This window comes from Paramisgurnus dabryanus, chromosome 14 (genome assembly GCF_030506205.2).
Source record: "Paramisgurnus dabryanus chromosome 14, PD_genome_1.1, whole genome shotgun sequence".
Classification (NCBI taxonomy): domain Eukaryota; kingdom Metazoa; phylum Chordata; class Actinopteri; order Cypriniformes; family Cobitidae; genus Paramisgurnus; species Paramisgurnus dabryanus.
In genome coordinates, this window is record NC_133350.1 from 6,295,322 (window position 1) to 6,310,994 (window position 15,673).

At 36.8% G+C, this 15,673-nt stretch overlaps 1 protein-coding gene across 7 annotated transcripts in view; it reads right to left on the reverse strand.

Moving 5' to 3' along the window:
- map4k3a (mitogen-activated protein kinase kinase kinase kinase 3a) overlaps nt 1–15,673 on the reverse strand; it is an 82,283-nt gene that overhangs the window by 23,711 nt on the left and 42,899 nt on the right. For 3 of the 7 annotated variants that reach the window (XM_073811803.1, XM_065241094.2, XM_065241092.2), the window contains exons 7-16: nt 14,300–14,342; nt 13,933–14,005; nt 13,361–13,492; nt 12,028–12,090; nt 11,544–11,625; nt 11,149–11,265; nt 8,546–8,620; nt 3,706–3,784; nt 3,392–3,450; nt 829–891 (exon numbers count right to left, since the gene is read on the reverse strand). In XM_073811803.1, the coding sequence (XP_073667904.1) occupies nt 829–891; nt 3,392–3,450; nt 3,706–3,784; nt 8,546–8,620; nt 11,149–11,265; nt 11,544–11,625; nt 12,028–12,090; nt 13,361–13,492; nt 13,933–14,005; nt 14,300–14,342 (786 nt within the window). The remainder of the gene's footprint in view (nt 1–828; nt 892–3,391; nt 3,451–3,705; nt 3,785–8,545; nt 8,621–11,148; nt 11,266–11,543; nt 11,626–12,027; nt 12,091–13,360; nt 13,493–13,932; nt 14,006–14,299; nt 14,343–15,673) is intronic. The other 4 variants (XM_065241095.2, XM_065241093.2, XM_065241097.2 and 1 more) reach the window with 3 other exon arrangements.

The following is a 15,673-nucleotide window of genomic DNA, read 5'->3' on the forward strand; positions in this document are numbered from 1 at the left end:
TAGGGTAAAAGATACAATAAAACTCTAATCAGAATGTATAAGGAATATCAAGGTCTTGAAAGCACTTTAACACAATAAAGTGGTGGGATATGTCAGCACAAACGGACCAATGGGATTTTGTCCCAGCCACAGAATTGCACCAATTGCTCAAACAAATCCTGTGTACTGTGTTTTTTAAACAAACTCTCGTTTGCTGAAACTATGCTTTCTCCCCCTGCACTCGTGCAGACCTGCATTGCACTTTGGTTTAACCGTCCCTGTGGGACATGCACAGGCACTCTCTTATTTTCCCCCTTTTCTTGTTTTTCTCACACTCCACCCCACTCAACATCCATTCCCACTGTCTAACCCTAATCTCTCTCCATTCCCGCTTGCTCGCTTTCAAGATGTGTCTGATTGTGACAGGGCCTAAAAATAAAGCCCCTCAAAGGCTTAGACTGCATAAAATGCTTTGCTTCGGAGTTTCAAAGTGCTTCTGATTACTGAAAAGCACGTCGGCGAATCAACTTTTAGGAATGTGACTTTAAATGAAGCTGGAGGGTGCAATACCCAAACAAAATAATTCAACACAGAAACTTGGCTTGACAGACAGAAGCTATAACACTGATATTATATACAGGTGAGCTGAAAAGACACAAATGGCCGTGATCTAAATTTGACAAGGCAAAATGAATGAATCATGACATAAATAAAAGAAGTGACATTTACAAATGGGTGATTGGATGATTGTACTACACAAGCGTGGCGAAGCGCAAAAGATGCTAGAAGACGACAAAACAAAAGATAAAGGGACGCGAGGACAGAAAACAGAATTGATATGAAAAATACCAGATTAGATCTTGCAGTGTAGTATATTTCTTCGGCACAGTCCAAAAAATCGTCAGTGTCAAGCTGTTTAGTAGAAGGACCAAGAAACTTAAGTTAATGACACACACGTGGTCTCCATGGAGTTTTACAGACAAAATCGGTGGTTGGGGGTGATGGGATGGAGCTGTTGCATGATGAGAGGTTACCAGAGGTCATCCTCAAATAACCGTTTTAGGCCTATAGGTTAACATGAAAATCCACAAAATTGCTGAAACTGGGATGGCGGAGATCAAAATGAAGGCCATTGAGAAATGCAATGTTTAAACAGTCATTCATATAAACATTATGTGACACAGTCTGTAAAGTCATCTTTGTGATTAACTGTTTTCTACAAAAAATTTTCATACACAATGTACAGAACATCGTGTAAAAATATAACCTTTATATATTTAATATTGACTAAGATAGGCCATGTTAAACATTGAAATTAAACATTGACGCTCATAATCGCATAATTACATTATGAGACTTTAGCGTGATTTTACACATATGGTCTCAAATGTTGCTAAATCGTTTGAGAATAAGTCACATTACACTGCAAAAAATGATTTTCAAGAAAAAAATGTCTTAGTAAAAATATCAAAAAATTCTTAAACTAAAGGGAATCGCATACCGGCCGCGCCGCGCCATTCTAAATCAACTGAACACATTGTTTTCTATGAGTATACGCACACCGGCGCCGCCAGGTGGCGCCTGTCCGCGCCGCCCAGCTGTGACTCAGGAAGTTGTTCAAATTCCTGTCGCGCCACACAGCGCCACTCACATAGTTTAACATTAAATAACAACATATTTGTCCCACATCATTAATGATTAACATTTGCTGCTAACGTATATTTTACATTTTGAAGTAGACGCTATCTGACGAAGCTCGCGCTATTTAATGTGCACTTCCGGTTTACAATACCTCCGAGTTCTGTTAGGCGCGACGCGGCGCTGAGCTGCGCGGCTGGTGTGCGATCCCCTTAAGATGCTTTTCCTTGATGAGCAAAATGACCCAAGAAAAGAAGTCTAGTTTTTGGACCAAAAATATCAAAAGCTCCAGATTTTGTGCATAAAACAAGCAAAAAAATCTGCCAATGGGGTAAGCAAAAATTCTTGAACATTTTTCTTAAACACAAAATTCAAGAAAAGTTTAATACAAAATTGCTTACCCCCCATTGGTCAGATATTTTTTTTTGCTTGTTTTATGCACAAAATCACTTTAAGTTGATATTTTTGGTGTAAATTTATTTTTTTGGGCTCGTTTGCTCAGCAAGAAAAAGTAGATATTTTTACTGAAAAAAGACAAAATTGCTAAGAATTTTTTTTCTTAAAAAAACATTTTTTTTGCAGTGTATGCACTACAAAAATGACTTTCTTAATTAGTATTTTTGTCTTGTTTTCAGTAGAAATATCAAAAAATTCTTAGATCAAGATGTATTTTATTGATGAGCAAATGGCCTAAGAAAAGAACTAATTTTTAGACAAAACATATCAAATTTAAGTGAATTTGTGCTTAAAACAAGCAAAAAAAATCTGCCAATGGGGTAAGCTAATTTTTCTTGAATTAAGTGTTTAAGAAAAATTTTCAAGATTTTTTGCTTACCCCATTGGCAGATGTTTTGCTTGTTTTATCATTTAAATGTGATATTTTCGGTCTAAAAACTAGGTTTATTTCTTGGCTTGTTTTGCTCTTCAAGAAAAAGCATCTTATTTGAAGAATTTTTAGATATTAAAACTGAAAACAAGACAAAAATACTAAAAATTTTTTTTCTTGAAAATCAGTTTTTGCAGTGTGTACATCAAACCATTGGAACCAGGTTTGTTTTACACTAATAAAGATTATCATATTGTGTAAGAAGCAACACCAAGGACATCTATGAGATGTAATGGTCGCTGCATTTTGTATAAATTATAAATTCATAATAAATGAATTAAAGCCTTGCAAGTTGCAGCAATTAAAAACAAATTCATTCTTACAAAACAGCAGGCAAATGTGATGTGAGGTGTTGTGATGTGAGATGACATCATAAGTATGATGCTACGATGGGAATCGACATTAATTTGATGGCCTGCTGTTAAAAGATGATCTGGTTTATGAATTGATGACAAATCCAGTTACAACATGAGAAACCCTGAGTGCTCAAGTGAGACAAAGATGAGTCAACGCTGCATTTTTCCTTGGCGCTTAAAGGAAGCCTTATTGATTAGATGCCACAGAAAGCTCCATCTAACCTTTCAATTATCACAGTGGTGAAAGTGTGAGACGGACGTCTCGAATGCATAACAGTCAAACATGTTGCAGAAGAAAACAGGGATTGAGACATATGTAGGGAAAACATTATGTAACTGAAAGTGTCTGCATATAGGGGATATAATTCAGAAGTGATCGCTGTAGTGTTTCATATATCTAGACAGGATTGGATGGTTTACAAGTTTTTGCTATGTTGCTGTAAACCGTGTGCTGTGATTGGCTGATCTCACAAAATTGTGAGCGATTACACAAAGACTCAAAAGCGAAGGGCGATAAGAAGGTGGTACTCACCGGTTCATGATGAGGTTTCGTCTCTGTGGTCAAAGGAGGGTCAAACTTCACCTGACCGACTGAATAAAAACAAAATACATATATTACAAAACCATTTTGTGTATTGTACTAAACGCAAATAAGCATTGCATGTTGACATTTCAAGCTCTGGTTTGATACCAAAACCCTCAGATACAAACAGACAGATTCATATACAGAAATCTGGTATTTTGCAGCAGATTGATGTATTCAATGAAGGAGTTCACTGAGGCGTGTTCAGGAGAACAGGAGCACCTGTCAGGTGCACCCATGGGAAAAATCCAACAAACACTCACAGTTAATCTCTGACAGGGTCTTTCCTTCCCGACTGGTACGGCTAACCGAACGAATCCGATGTGGAACGCACACAGGAGGCTGAGGAAAATACAGAAGGCATGAATAAAACACCAGCACATAATAATGAGAAAAACAAAAGGTTATACTTGTTAGTGCTGTAACAACCACTTCAACAAACCATCAACCACAACTAAGCAATCTTACATGACTCTCGAATTGAACGGCTTTTTATACTCAAACAACATTAAGCCAAAAAAGGGCAGAACGCGGCCGTGTTCAGTCGATATCGGCATATTAGTGTGCCATTCTTAGCAGATCAGAGGCCCCGGTTAAGATAAAAACACACCATCAGCAAGACCAGCACACATCAATACATTTAAGACAAGAGCTGCTTAAATGCTTACACTTCAAATATCCAGGGACTCGGTGCCAGGGACTCAGTGGAGGGCGAAAACTCTAGAGGCTAAAAATACATCACCAGGCATAGCTCTTGGATAACGGTAAGGGTCATAAAGCCAACTCTTTGAATCCCTGTCTATCTGACGGTGCTGTCCTGTCTTACTGCGGCCCGAGAGAAAATCATTAAGGCCTACCGGTTGCCCGACAGCTGAGTCCCTGATGACTACCTAGAAAAGTTTGCTGTCATTCATTTACAACAGAACACCTTTCATCAGCAACACAGTGCCTCACATAACTGCTAGGGTCAATGATAACAACAGATGTGAGATTATAAAGATGAGCTAAGATCTTAAAAATGTATTTATGTTGGTTTTATACATTTATACTATTTTGTTCAATACTCTAAACAGGTGGAGCAACTATTAAACTTTATATAAATATATTATATAATATATTTTCACACTTATGCATTTGGCAGAACCTTATTATAAGTATTTGTGCTCTCTAGTAATCGAACCCATGACCCTTGTGCTGCTAATGCACTGCAAAAAATTATTTTCAAGAAAAATACTTCTTAGTATTTTTGTCTTGTTTTCCATAAAAATTTCAAAAAATTCTTAAATTAAGATGCTTTTTCTCGATGAACAAAACGACCCAAGAAAGTAAGTCTAGTTTTAAGACCAAAAATATCGAATTTAAGTGATTTTTGCATAGAACAAGCAAAAAAAATCTGTCAATGGGGTAAGCAAAATTTTCTTGATTTTTTCTTGAATTTTGTGTTTAAGAAAAATGTTCAAGATTTTTTTGCTTACACCATTGGCAGATATTTTTGCTTGTTTTTTGCACAAAATCACTTAAATTTGATATTTTTGTCTAAAAACTAGACATATTTTCTTGGGTCGTTTTGTTCATCAAGAAAAAGCATCTTAATAAGAATTTTTAGAAATTTTTACTGAAAAACAGACAAAAATACTAAAAAAGTGTTTTCTTGAAAATCATTTTTTGCAGTGTGCAATGTTCTAACAATTGAGCGACAGTATACAATTGAGCACATAATACACATGAATGTCTATAACCTGATCATTACATACAGTTTCACTTTACTCCACCTAACCTGAACAAAATGTGGTTTTTACGAAGTCAAAATGAAAAGTTTGGTTCCAAAACACAATAAATACATTTTGACTAATTTCGGTAAAAAACGTGTTTTCTACACCAAGAAAGTTACAAGGTGAAAACTATTTTCTGTTACAAATTTTCACATAGCATCTTTATGTTATAATAACTTTGATTTTAACCTTGATTAAAATTCAAATCCATAACTTGATTTTTTAAAATTTGTTATAAAAACTGATGATTCTTTCTGCAAAATGCAATAAATCCATTACAAGTTTTTTTCAAAATGCTCTAAATCTATTGAATTAATATAAAAATGCGCATTCATCTTCGCCATGTTATATTCATTTAGTTGACTAGTGGTATACACAGATTAAAAAATAAACATTAATGGCATTAATTAAAACACTTACGGGGGGCACACACCGGACGCGCAGCTTAGTGCCGCGCCATTCTAAAAATATCAAACACATTGTTTTCTATGAGTGTACGCACACCAGCACCGACAAGTCGCGCCTGTCCATAGTGCCTGTCTGCGGCACCCAGCTATGACTCGGGAAGATCCCTGTTCCACCACAGAGCACCACTAACATAGTTTAACAATAAATAACATCATATTTTTCCCAAATCATTAACGATTAACATTGGCTGGTAACGTATATTTTGCATTTTTAAGTAGATGATATCTGACTAAGCTTGCGCTATTTAATGTGCACTTCCCGTTCTACCATACCTCCGAGTTGTCCTAGACGCGACTCGACAAAAGTATTATTTTGTTTTTGTTTGTTTGTTTATCACAAAGTCCAAAGTAGATGAGGAAAACTAGGATTCTGTGTGTATTCAACGCGCCGCCATTGTTGTTTACAATGCGTGGAATGGTGCGCTGTGATTGGTTAAGCAGATTTATTGCATTCTGCTTAGGAGGACGACTGCCGTTTATTGTGTTTTGGGAAAAAAGGGAGAAAAGATGACAGAATAACATGCCGTATATCGGATTTTGCGTAAAATTAAGAATCACTTTTTAACTCTTTCACCGCCAGCGTTTTAAAAAAAAGTTGCCAGCAGCGCCAGCGTTTTTCATGATTTTCACAAAAGTTTAATGCCTTCCAGAAAATGTTCTTCTTTAAATATATAAACATACAATATACCAAATGAAAGAACAGACCCTCTGCTTTCAAACAAAAAAAAACCGTTTCATCCTACCTTAAGTGGTTCTTTTGCAATCAGCTTTTGAATATGGGTAGGTTTTTGCAAAAACACCATATTTTGAGCAAAAAGCAGATATAATTCCATTTTTATGACGGACTTTTCATAGAGATCCCATTCAGAGCGATCTTTAAACACGGACATGCAGCAGCTTGCCATAGGGCAATACTTCCGGTTTTAAAAAGTTGCGGAAGGGCGCCACCTGGTGGATAATAGCGGTATTGCGGAAAGACGGAAAATCTCGTCATTGGCGGGGAAGCGTTTTCTCTTAATTGACGAGATATCTCGTCAATGGCGGGGAAAGAGTTAATACTGACCTGATACAATACTGATTTTGGTGGTAACCCATTTTTTTAAATGCCATTTATCGCGTTTTGAAGCACTTTCATGTATTTTTAAAGAACATAAACAATCCAGACAAAGAAAAACTGACATCAGAATCAGAGAGAGAGGGAGGGAGAGAGAGAGAGAGAGAGAGAGAGAGAGAGAGAGAGAGAGAGAGAGAGAGCTTCAGGACACAAAATGGTAGCTGAAGGACATCCTTCACTCCAGATTCACGGCGGCTGAGCTGAAGTAGATGTGATAAAGAGAGATAAGACAGAAGAACAGACGTACGACCTTCAGACAACAAGGGCACAGTAGGGTTCCGAAATAGAAACAGACAGCATGCCAAACACTGCGTCCTTTCCTGAGCGGACAATGTAATATTCTTGCACACCTCTCTGCTTAACTGGATCAGATAAAAACGCTATTAAAACATTATGTGTGCTTTCTTAACCTGCACTGCAAACACATCAACACTGCTAACATTATATGATGAGACTACTAAACCAATGGGCGTATTTCATTAGGACTGTCAAGAATCATAAAAATCATCTTAAAAAGAAAAAAAACTTTATTATAAAGATGTAACAAGTAAAACTTTTGAATTATACTGTACAATACTCATCAGATATTTAGATAGAGCAGCTGCAAATTGGTTTCCATAATGCAAAGTATGGATTTGTATAAATTCTGATATTTTTAGTATAAGTAAAAGAACATGTTTTGGGGGTAAAACATGACCCGGATGTATACTTGACTGATTTAATTCGATTCTCCCTAATTTTCGATATAATTTTATGTTACATTGCTACATTTAAAAAATGTGCTTTGATGTTTTATTATACACTCGTAGCAAACCTCAGCATAAAAAGATCTGACAACCACTGTTGGTAACGGATCTATAAACAGCTTCCGTTTCCTAAACCAACTCCTTTAAGGATTAACACTCCGATCACAAATCAGACAAGAGTTAAGAACTTCCTTAAACATCCTTGGATACACCTCTGTAACACACACACAGTATAAAGACACTAGAAACACACCCATTTCAGCTATGAGCACACAATTTGCGTAAAGAAAAAAAACAACACACCTCATGCACAAACAAGTCTGGCTAGGTTATAACGAAAATGTCCTTAAAAATAACCTGTTTTTACAATAAGGTCTCATTCATTAACATTAGTTAACGCAACAGCTAAAATGAACTAACAATAAGCAACATATTTTTAAAGCATATATTGATTTTTGTTAAGTCGATGTACATTATCTAAGGCTTACAGATACATCACATTGATCTTAAATATGTAGTACTAAATAATGTGACCCTGCATGTGAAGACCCAGCTAAAGTGATATGTTTGTAATTTAGTGTTTTCCATATAAAATCATTTTACATAATTTAAAGATCATTTAGTGAAAATATAACCTTGATATCTCCAATATTGACTGAGTAAGGTCATGTCAAAGATAGAAATTAATGTGAAATTAATTATTAAAACTTTGACGCTCCTAATCTTTACCCTTTATCCTTAAAACATTAGCCTGGATTTTAAACACACAGGGTCAAATATTTAAGATTAAGAAATGCATAAATGCTGTATTGTCCTATGTATTAAACTAATGGTAACAAATAAAACCTTATTGTAAAGTTTTACCTATGCTTTAAATATCAAAAATGATCAAACTAAAGGAAAAAATAACACTAAATTAACACTTAATAATTAAAGAAATCTTCAGATGATGCACTGCAACCCTATGAGATGCTCAAACACACACTCAAACACATCCCTGGTACCTTTCTGCGAGCTGCAAAGCGGAAGACCCGGCGAGAAAGAGGAGAGATGGGCAAAAACAAGCCCCTGTATTTAAACTTCAGGAGCAGGAAGGAAATAAAGGAAAAAGAACGGGTAAGAATGATGGATGGATGCCTGGGGAAATGGGTAATACAGTGAGGGATGAAATGAGGGGCCTTAAAAAACATCGGTTTTCATTTTCGCTGGGGGACTGTGAAAGAAGCTGTGTGATTTTACAAATTACTTCTCGGTAAAAGCAGCCCTGTGGCACCAAGCACAATAGGAAGAGATGTCAGCGTATAAGCCCACAACACTCAACAGATGGCCATAATGAATGAGAGAGTATCATTACAATAACAATTACAGGCTGATAATGAAGAATGTTAGACAATTAAGACCTCAGTCAAATGGCTGACACGCTAAACATGTACATGTATGTTATTTCTGCAGAGGTGGGCTGCGGGAACCTCCTCAAAATGCTTAAACCCACCATAAGTAGTGCAAATTTTTATATTAATGTTTTACAAATGTGACCCTGGACCACAACAACGGTCATAAAGCTGTTTTTAGACTAGCAGCGACTAGCAGTAGCAGAGCAACGCGATCTCATTGGTTTCAATGGAAGATTGGCGACTTCCGGCAACACGAGCGACAGTGACCATTGACGACTGGATGGGGAGTGTCCTGTTGTGAGAAATGTTTAACTTGATACAAATTATGAGCGACTTTCGGGAGCAATGAGAACGAAGTCATCCGTCTCTCGTCAGTTACTGGAGTGGACGGTACTCATTTGTTTATGACAACCAGATTTAGAAACATCTCTTTTGAAAGACCTAAGAATTCATTTTTTTGAAACTGAGATTTATACATAATCTGAAAGCTTAAAAAAAAAAGATTTTCATCGATGTATGGTTTGTTAGTACCGGATTGTAGTGACCCACAAGCAAGACTGAAAGAGACATTCACCAAGGGACTGTACCTTTAAGGAAGGGGTGGTAGATAATGACGAGTTCCGGTTAAGGTTGTGTGTTTTGTTTTGATATCACTCGCTGTACTGTGTGTTAGTATTATTGAAGTGGATAGTAAAGCTGAATCGACGCATCTCCGTCTCTTGTCTCCTCATTTACTGCACTCCACATTGGTGACCCGAAGCTAGTTAAACACAGCTGAATTATGTCACACAACGGTGGTGAAAACGGTGCAGCCGCGGCGTGGCTAATGTCGGCGCTATCTACACAGCCACCATCAAGTTACCGGACTTTTGGCAGCACAATCCACGGCTGTGGTTTTAGCACATCGAGGCAGTTCCAGCTGAGAGGAATAACACAGGACGTTACGAAGTATTTCCATGTGGTAGCAGCCTTAGATGCCTTGGCGACGGCTAGGGCGCTGTTAGAGGCTCCTCCAGCTGACGGCAAGTACGACGCACTAAAAGCATTCCTGTTAAGCCTGTTTGAACTTTCAGAACTGGAGAAGGCAGACTGCCTGCTGTCCCTGAACGGCCTTAGCGACAGCAAGCCATCTTTGTTAATGGAGAGGATGCTGCCGATGCTGGGCAGATCCCTCACCCCATGGTACCTGCTGGCTGGAGGCAAGGTTACACTAACCCTAACTAACTAGCATGGTCAGGGTTTCCCACAGCACTTTGCAGTACGGGTGGCCCGCCTAAACTGGGAAACCCTAACGCCTTAACTAGGTCGTCCAAAAAAAAACCCATTTTCCCAACGTGGCCGAAATGAGAGAAAGACGTGGTCCATCACTGTTTGGAGGATAACTAGCCAGTTGATAAAACATCTCGGAGAAGAGTGCGAACGCGCTTCACAGCGCGAGCGTGCACGCGTTCCACACGCCGAAATGGTCCGTCACTGTCTGGAGAATAGCCAGTTGATAAACCGTGTGTTCGTGAGAACTGTAACTGGACTTATGTTTTTGCTTTATTTAAGCCTGTTATTGTATTAGTCTATTGTTCATGCAAATTTAAAGTTAGCTGGTGATTTTGTTTTTTGAGCAACCTGCTAGCTAAGTTACATGTGACTGTTGATTCAATATAATTGTTGAGCACTCTTGCTCACGTTATTTATGTGCATTATTTAAATGCTACAGTAGTTACACTCCTTTAAGATAATGTAATTAATAGTGGGAAGTACAATCTTCGCTCTATCTATCATCGTTCGCCAGACGTTCTACAACATCTGCTTCAGTTTGTGTTTATTAACCCTTTAAGTTTACTTCATCATGCAGCTATTCCCATTAGAGGTATCTGTTAAAAACATTTAATTCATTAATAATCTAGTATGTGTTCATTTTCTGTCATAGTTTCTGCAAAATTAAGTTTTATTTGAGTGTTTTTAATAAAAATATTTTCATTTTCATCATGACGCCCCTTTGATTGCCACGCCCCCCGGCAAAATTTTCTGCGGGAAACCCTGATGGTAATAGAAAATTGGCTTCTGTTTAAGAACTCCCTGTTTTTCAGACTGTGAAAATTCAGTTACTGTTCTGTCAGAGACAGCTTCTGAGCTCCTTTTCTGAATAATAGTCCCAGAGGAGCCTTCATGTGATAGCTGTGAAAAAACTGAGAATCACACAGGGAGATATACTGTACCTCTGGCTCCGGGTCGTCATCATCCAGGTCCGTGTAGGACGAGTGATCAGGATTATTGGCTTTATCCAAGAGCTCTATCGCCACGATACGACTCAACGGTTGAGATACAAAGGGGTGCTGATGGGAGATGTGAGACAAATTTATATATATATATATATATATATATTATATATATATATATATATATATATATATATATATATATATATATATATATATATATATATATATATATATATATATATATATATATATATATATATATATATATATATATATATATTTATTTATTTATTTATATTTATATATATATTAGTGCTGCCTCACGATTAGTCGTAGTAATAAATTGTCAAATACCAAAGACAATGTAACATTTTAAGAAATACAACATTTACCTGCAGTAACTTGTCAGCAGGCAGCCTTCTCTTTGGATTTTTTGTCAATGCCAATTTCACAAAGTTGTGAAAATTATTGGTCCTTGAAAACACAGAAAAGGATCTCACACCATAAATCTCACACAAATCAAGAATTACAACCGTGAGACTGTGCGAGTTGTTAGCTCTGGATGCAATTAAGCTAATATGATTTAGCAGAGCTGCAAGGTAATACAGAAGAAAGCATTGAGCAAACAACCTGACCAGATTCATAATCAGCCAAGATAAAAGAATGTCAAGCCCAACCTCATCAAAATTCATATAAGCAACTGTTTAGGGCAAACGAGAGTGCTTGGACCCAATTTCGCTGGTGATTAACGGAATTACAAACATTGTGAAGGAAGAAATGTGAATATGAAACTCAGAAATCCCTCTTGGTTTTAAGAATTTTACATACCAAGATAACCTACTAATTAAAAGCTTGACACATTTAATTATCACATACCATTTAACTTTATCTTTTAATTTGGGAGGTTGAAAGTTGCTTTTCGTCATCAGAAACAAAGCCCTGTGGGGAGAGAAATAATGGGTTGATGAGATTTGTGTGTAAATTCGATTAGGCCAACTTATTAAATATTTAACATTCTGCAGTGTGAGAATTGGAAATTATTAATTGCAATTAAAATTATCAAGTTATTCAAATAAAAAAAGTGAACAACTACAAGTTTACTTACATTAAAACATACCAGAAAGTACAATTATATTACCTGGAATTTTGGTGAATACAGTACACTGAAAAAAATGATTCATTCAATAAACACTTTTTTTTTTTAAGGTAAGTCAGTCCCTCCAGAAAAACGCAATTATGCGATCGCATGATTTAACACATAATCAGCCAACTTCCGCATATTTAGGGGGGCGCATTTTTTCAAATACACCACACTTTCGCAGCATAAATTGCAGATTTCCGTGCGCAAAATATCAGGGGGGTTGCATGATTTCATAATCCCCGCATTTTCGTAGCAAAAATCACATATATCTTAGCAAAAAAGTTGAAAAATGTTGCATTTACCTCACACAAGCGCAGTGATGTCTGCTGTTGCCATGGGAACGTTATGAAGTGACGTGAACATCATTGAAAAGCTATAAAAGCTGAAAACAGTTTTTGCAAGTACCCACGGTTTTTGCAAGTTCACACAATTTTTGCAAGTTCCCGCAATTTCATTGCATAAAATTGCATAAATGTCCCTCATATTCCATCCATTCCATTTTTTAAGAAAACGTGCCGCAAGATCAAGGATTTTTGCCCACAACAATCACAAAAAAACTCTGGAAGCGTTTTTTGTGTTTTCTGGAAGGACTGGTAAGTGGTCAATTTTTTTAAGCTACATTTAAACAAAAATTTTTATAAAATAAAATAAAAAAACATTTGTTTAAATGTAGCTTAAATAAATTGATTGCAACCACTTACCTTAAAAAAAAGTGAATTGAATGAATCATTTTTTTCAGTGTATATAGCAAAGCATATTATCACCACAGCACTATTTAAAGAGGTTAGGATAAAAACTCAAGACATCGTGTTTCAACTAGACGGGACGCCGCCACACGCGTTAAAACTGTGAGCGGGTTCTGATTGGTTGACTCCTAACTAGACGTGACGTAATATGATTTCAGCGATAAACTATTTGTCTGTCCATAATGTAAGCGAAAAATGGACGCATTATGGACAGACAAATTGTTTATCGCTGAAATCATATTACGTCACGTCTAGTTAGGAGTCAGACACAGACATTCAACAGAGTACTGGATCAGATCCACACTGCTAATTAAACTCTGACCTCATTGGATGAAGGTCAAACATGGGAGGCTGCAGTTCAGCTAGTTCAATGGCAGTGATGCCCACAGCCCAGATGTCACACAGGTGGTTATACCCTCCTTTCCTCTCCACGGCAGCCACCTCTGGGGCCATCCTGTTGGCACAGGTAACACAAATCATCACTAATATATTCAATAACACGTCTTAACTGAGGCTTATTTGAGATGTGGAAAACCACGAGTATCCCTGTAGAATAAAACTGAAAGGATTAATTATGATGGTCTGGAATTAATAATAAAACACCTTTGGGTAGGTGGACCGCATTGTAAAGTGTTATTAAAATGTTTGTGCTCACAAATTCATTCCTTAAAGGGATAGTTCACCCAAAAATAAAATGCTTTCATCATTTACTTACTCCCATGTTGTAACAAACCTGTATAAATTTCTTTTTTCTGATGAACGCGAAAGAAGATATTATTAGGAATGTTTGTGTACCCCATTCAGTTCCATCGTATTATTTTTTCCACTATGGAAGTAAATGTGGCCCACGAACGGTTTTGTTGGAAAACAACAAAGGTGGGAAAAACTGTTTACCAGTAAGGAGTTCCAATGAAGGATTTTCTTTTAGCAAGTGTGGCTGTGATTTGTGCTGATACACCAAAATCAGCTGTATAGACAAAGAGAAAGAGATTTCTTTACTACACATACAGTTCCACATTCTGTATAACATTTTAAGTCCTTTAATCAAGTAAGCTTATGAGTGATGAATTTTGAGAAGTGTGTAATGCTACAGCAGATTAAATGTGCAAACATAAGGTGCCACTTTCAGTTAGCAACACAACACAACACTATCAACACTTTGTTAATGCTTTGAGCTGAATACACAATAAATTATAGCATGCAAAACTTAATTTCTTCCTATAAAAAAATGGTGAAAGAGAATGAAAGCGTTTTTTCTTACCTAGCTTGACGTAACCGTTGTCGGTCAATAATATATTGGCACCCTATTTCAAATTAAAGAACAAATTAAAGGAAACTATAACAGAAAAGAATAAAACTGTTACAATTTCAAGAAATGACTCGATTGACTTTCACACGATGGTTTTAGAAGTAAAAAATACCCTTTTATCTGCAAAATTCCTCTCTTTTAAGTATGATCAGAGATCTGAAAGAGACTTCTAAGTCATCCTAATTACATTTCACTTTAACAAGTTAACACATTTCTCTAGTTTTATCAGTAATAAACAATTTTCTTGGCCAAATTGTTGTTAAAAAGTGTTAAAGCTTTTCCAAAAAAAGTATTTTTCGAACAGCTAAGTTATCACTGTCAAAAATAAAGTTACAAAAGCTGGGCATGGCACCCTTTAAAAAGGTACCATTTAGGTACAGATATGTAGCTTTGAGAAACCAATATGTATCCTAAACGTACCAATATGTACCTTTGAGGTACTTATGGCCCTTTTCCATATTAGGGATGGGATGGTATGAAAATTTCATATCATGATTATAGTGACCAAAGTTATCACGGTTATCAATATTATCATGGTTTTGTTCAAGTTTTATTTTTGAAAATCGCAATTTAATATTTCATGTCCCTGAAATTATTTCTGTGGTAAAAAATAATTAAATCTGTCTAATAAGTTTACAGTGAATGAATACAATAAATGGCCCCTAAATGCCTTCTTGTGCAAAAACTATATTGCATGTGCGTGCGTGCGTCAAACTGATTCTGGCTGGACAGGATTTACCGCGAGTTTTCAAAATCACGGTAATCAAACACGGTTGTAATGATAATTACCAGACACTTTTTTTTGTACCGCCTCGGTTGGGGTTCAAAGCGAGCTGAGCTGATACTAAAACGTGATGTGAAAACACTGTAGATCACTGATTGGTCTGTGAGAATCGTCACTGCCAGCGTCGTTGTTAAACGCTAGATTAGCTTTACCTTAGTGCGTGCGCTGTCTTGAGCAAACCTGTTGTCATCTGTGCTATGTTGTTAGTTCCCAAACTCCCTTTTAGCGGTGAAAAACATCCACTGACCCTACAGTCACATTAGCTACAAAAGTGAGCGACACCGAGCGACACGCACTCGCTTGATGGTCGTTCCTTGGCTAGTATCTAAAAGCGGTATAAAAAGTCACTTTAGAGGTATAAAAAACAAAATATATTAGGTAAAATTCCAAACTTATCAGATATGTACAGAAATACGCATTTTCCGCCATCTTGAATTATTTTCTTCGACTGGGCCACAGACCTACGACACGCTGCCCCTTAACTCCAATTGGCAGTCGCATTGTCGCATCGCTCAGCATTTGCATAAAATAGCCTTCTTGTC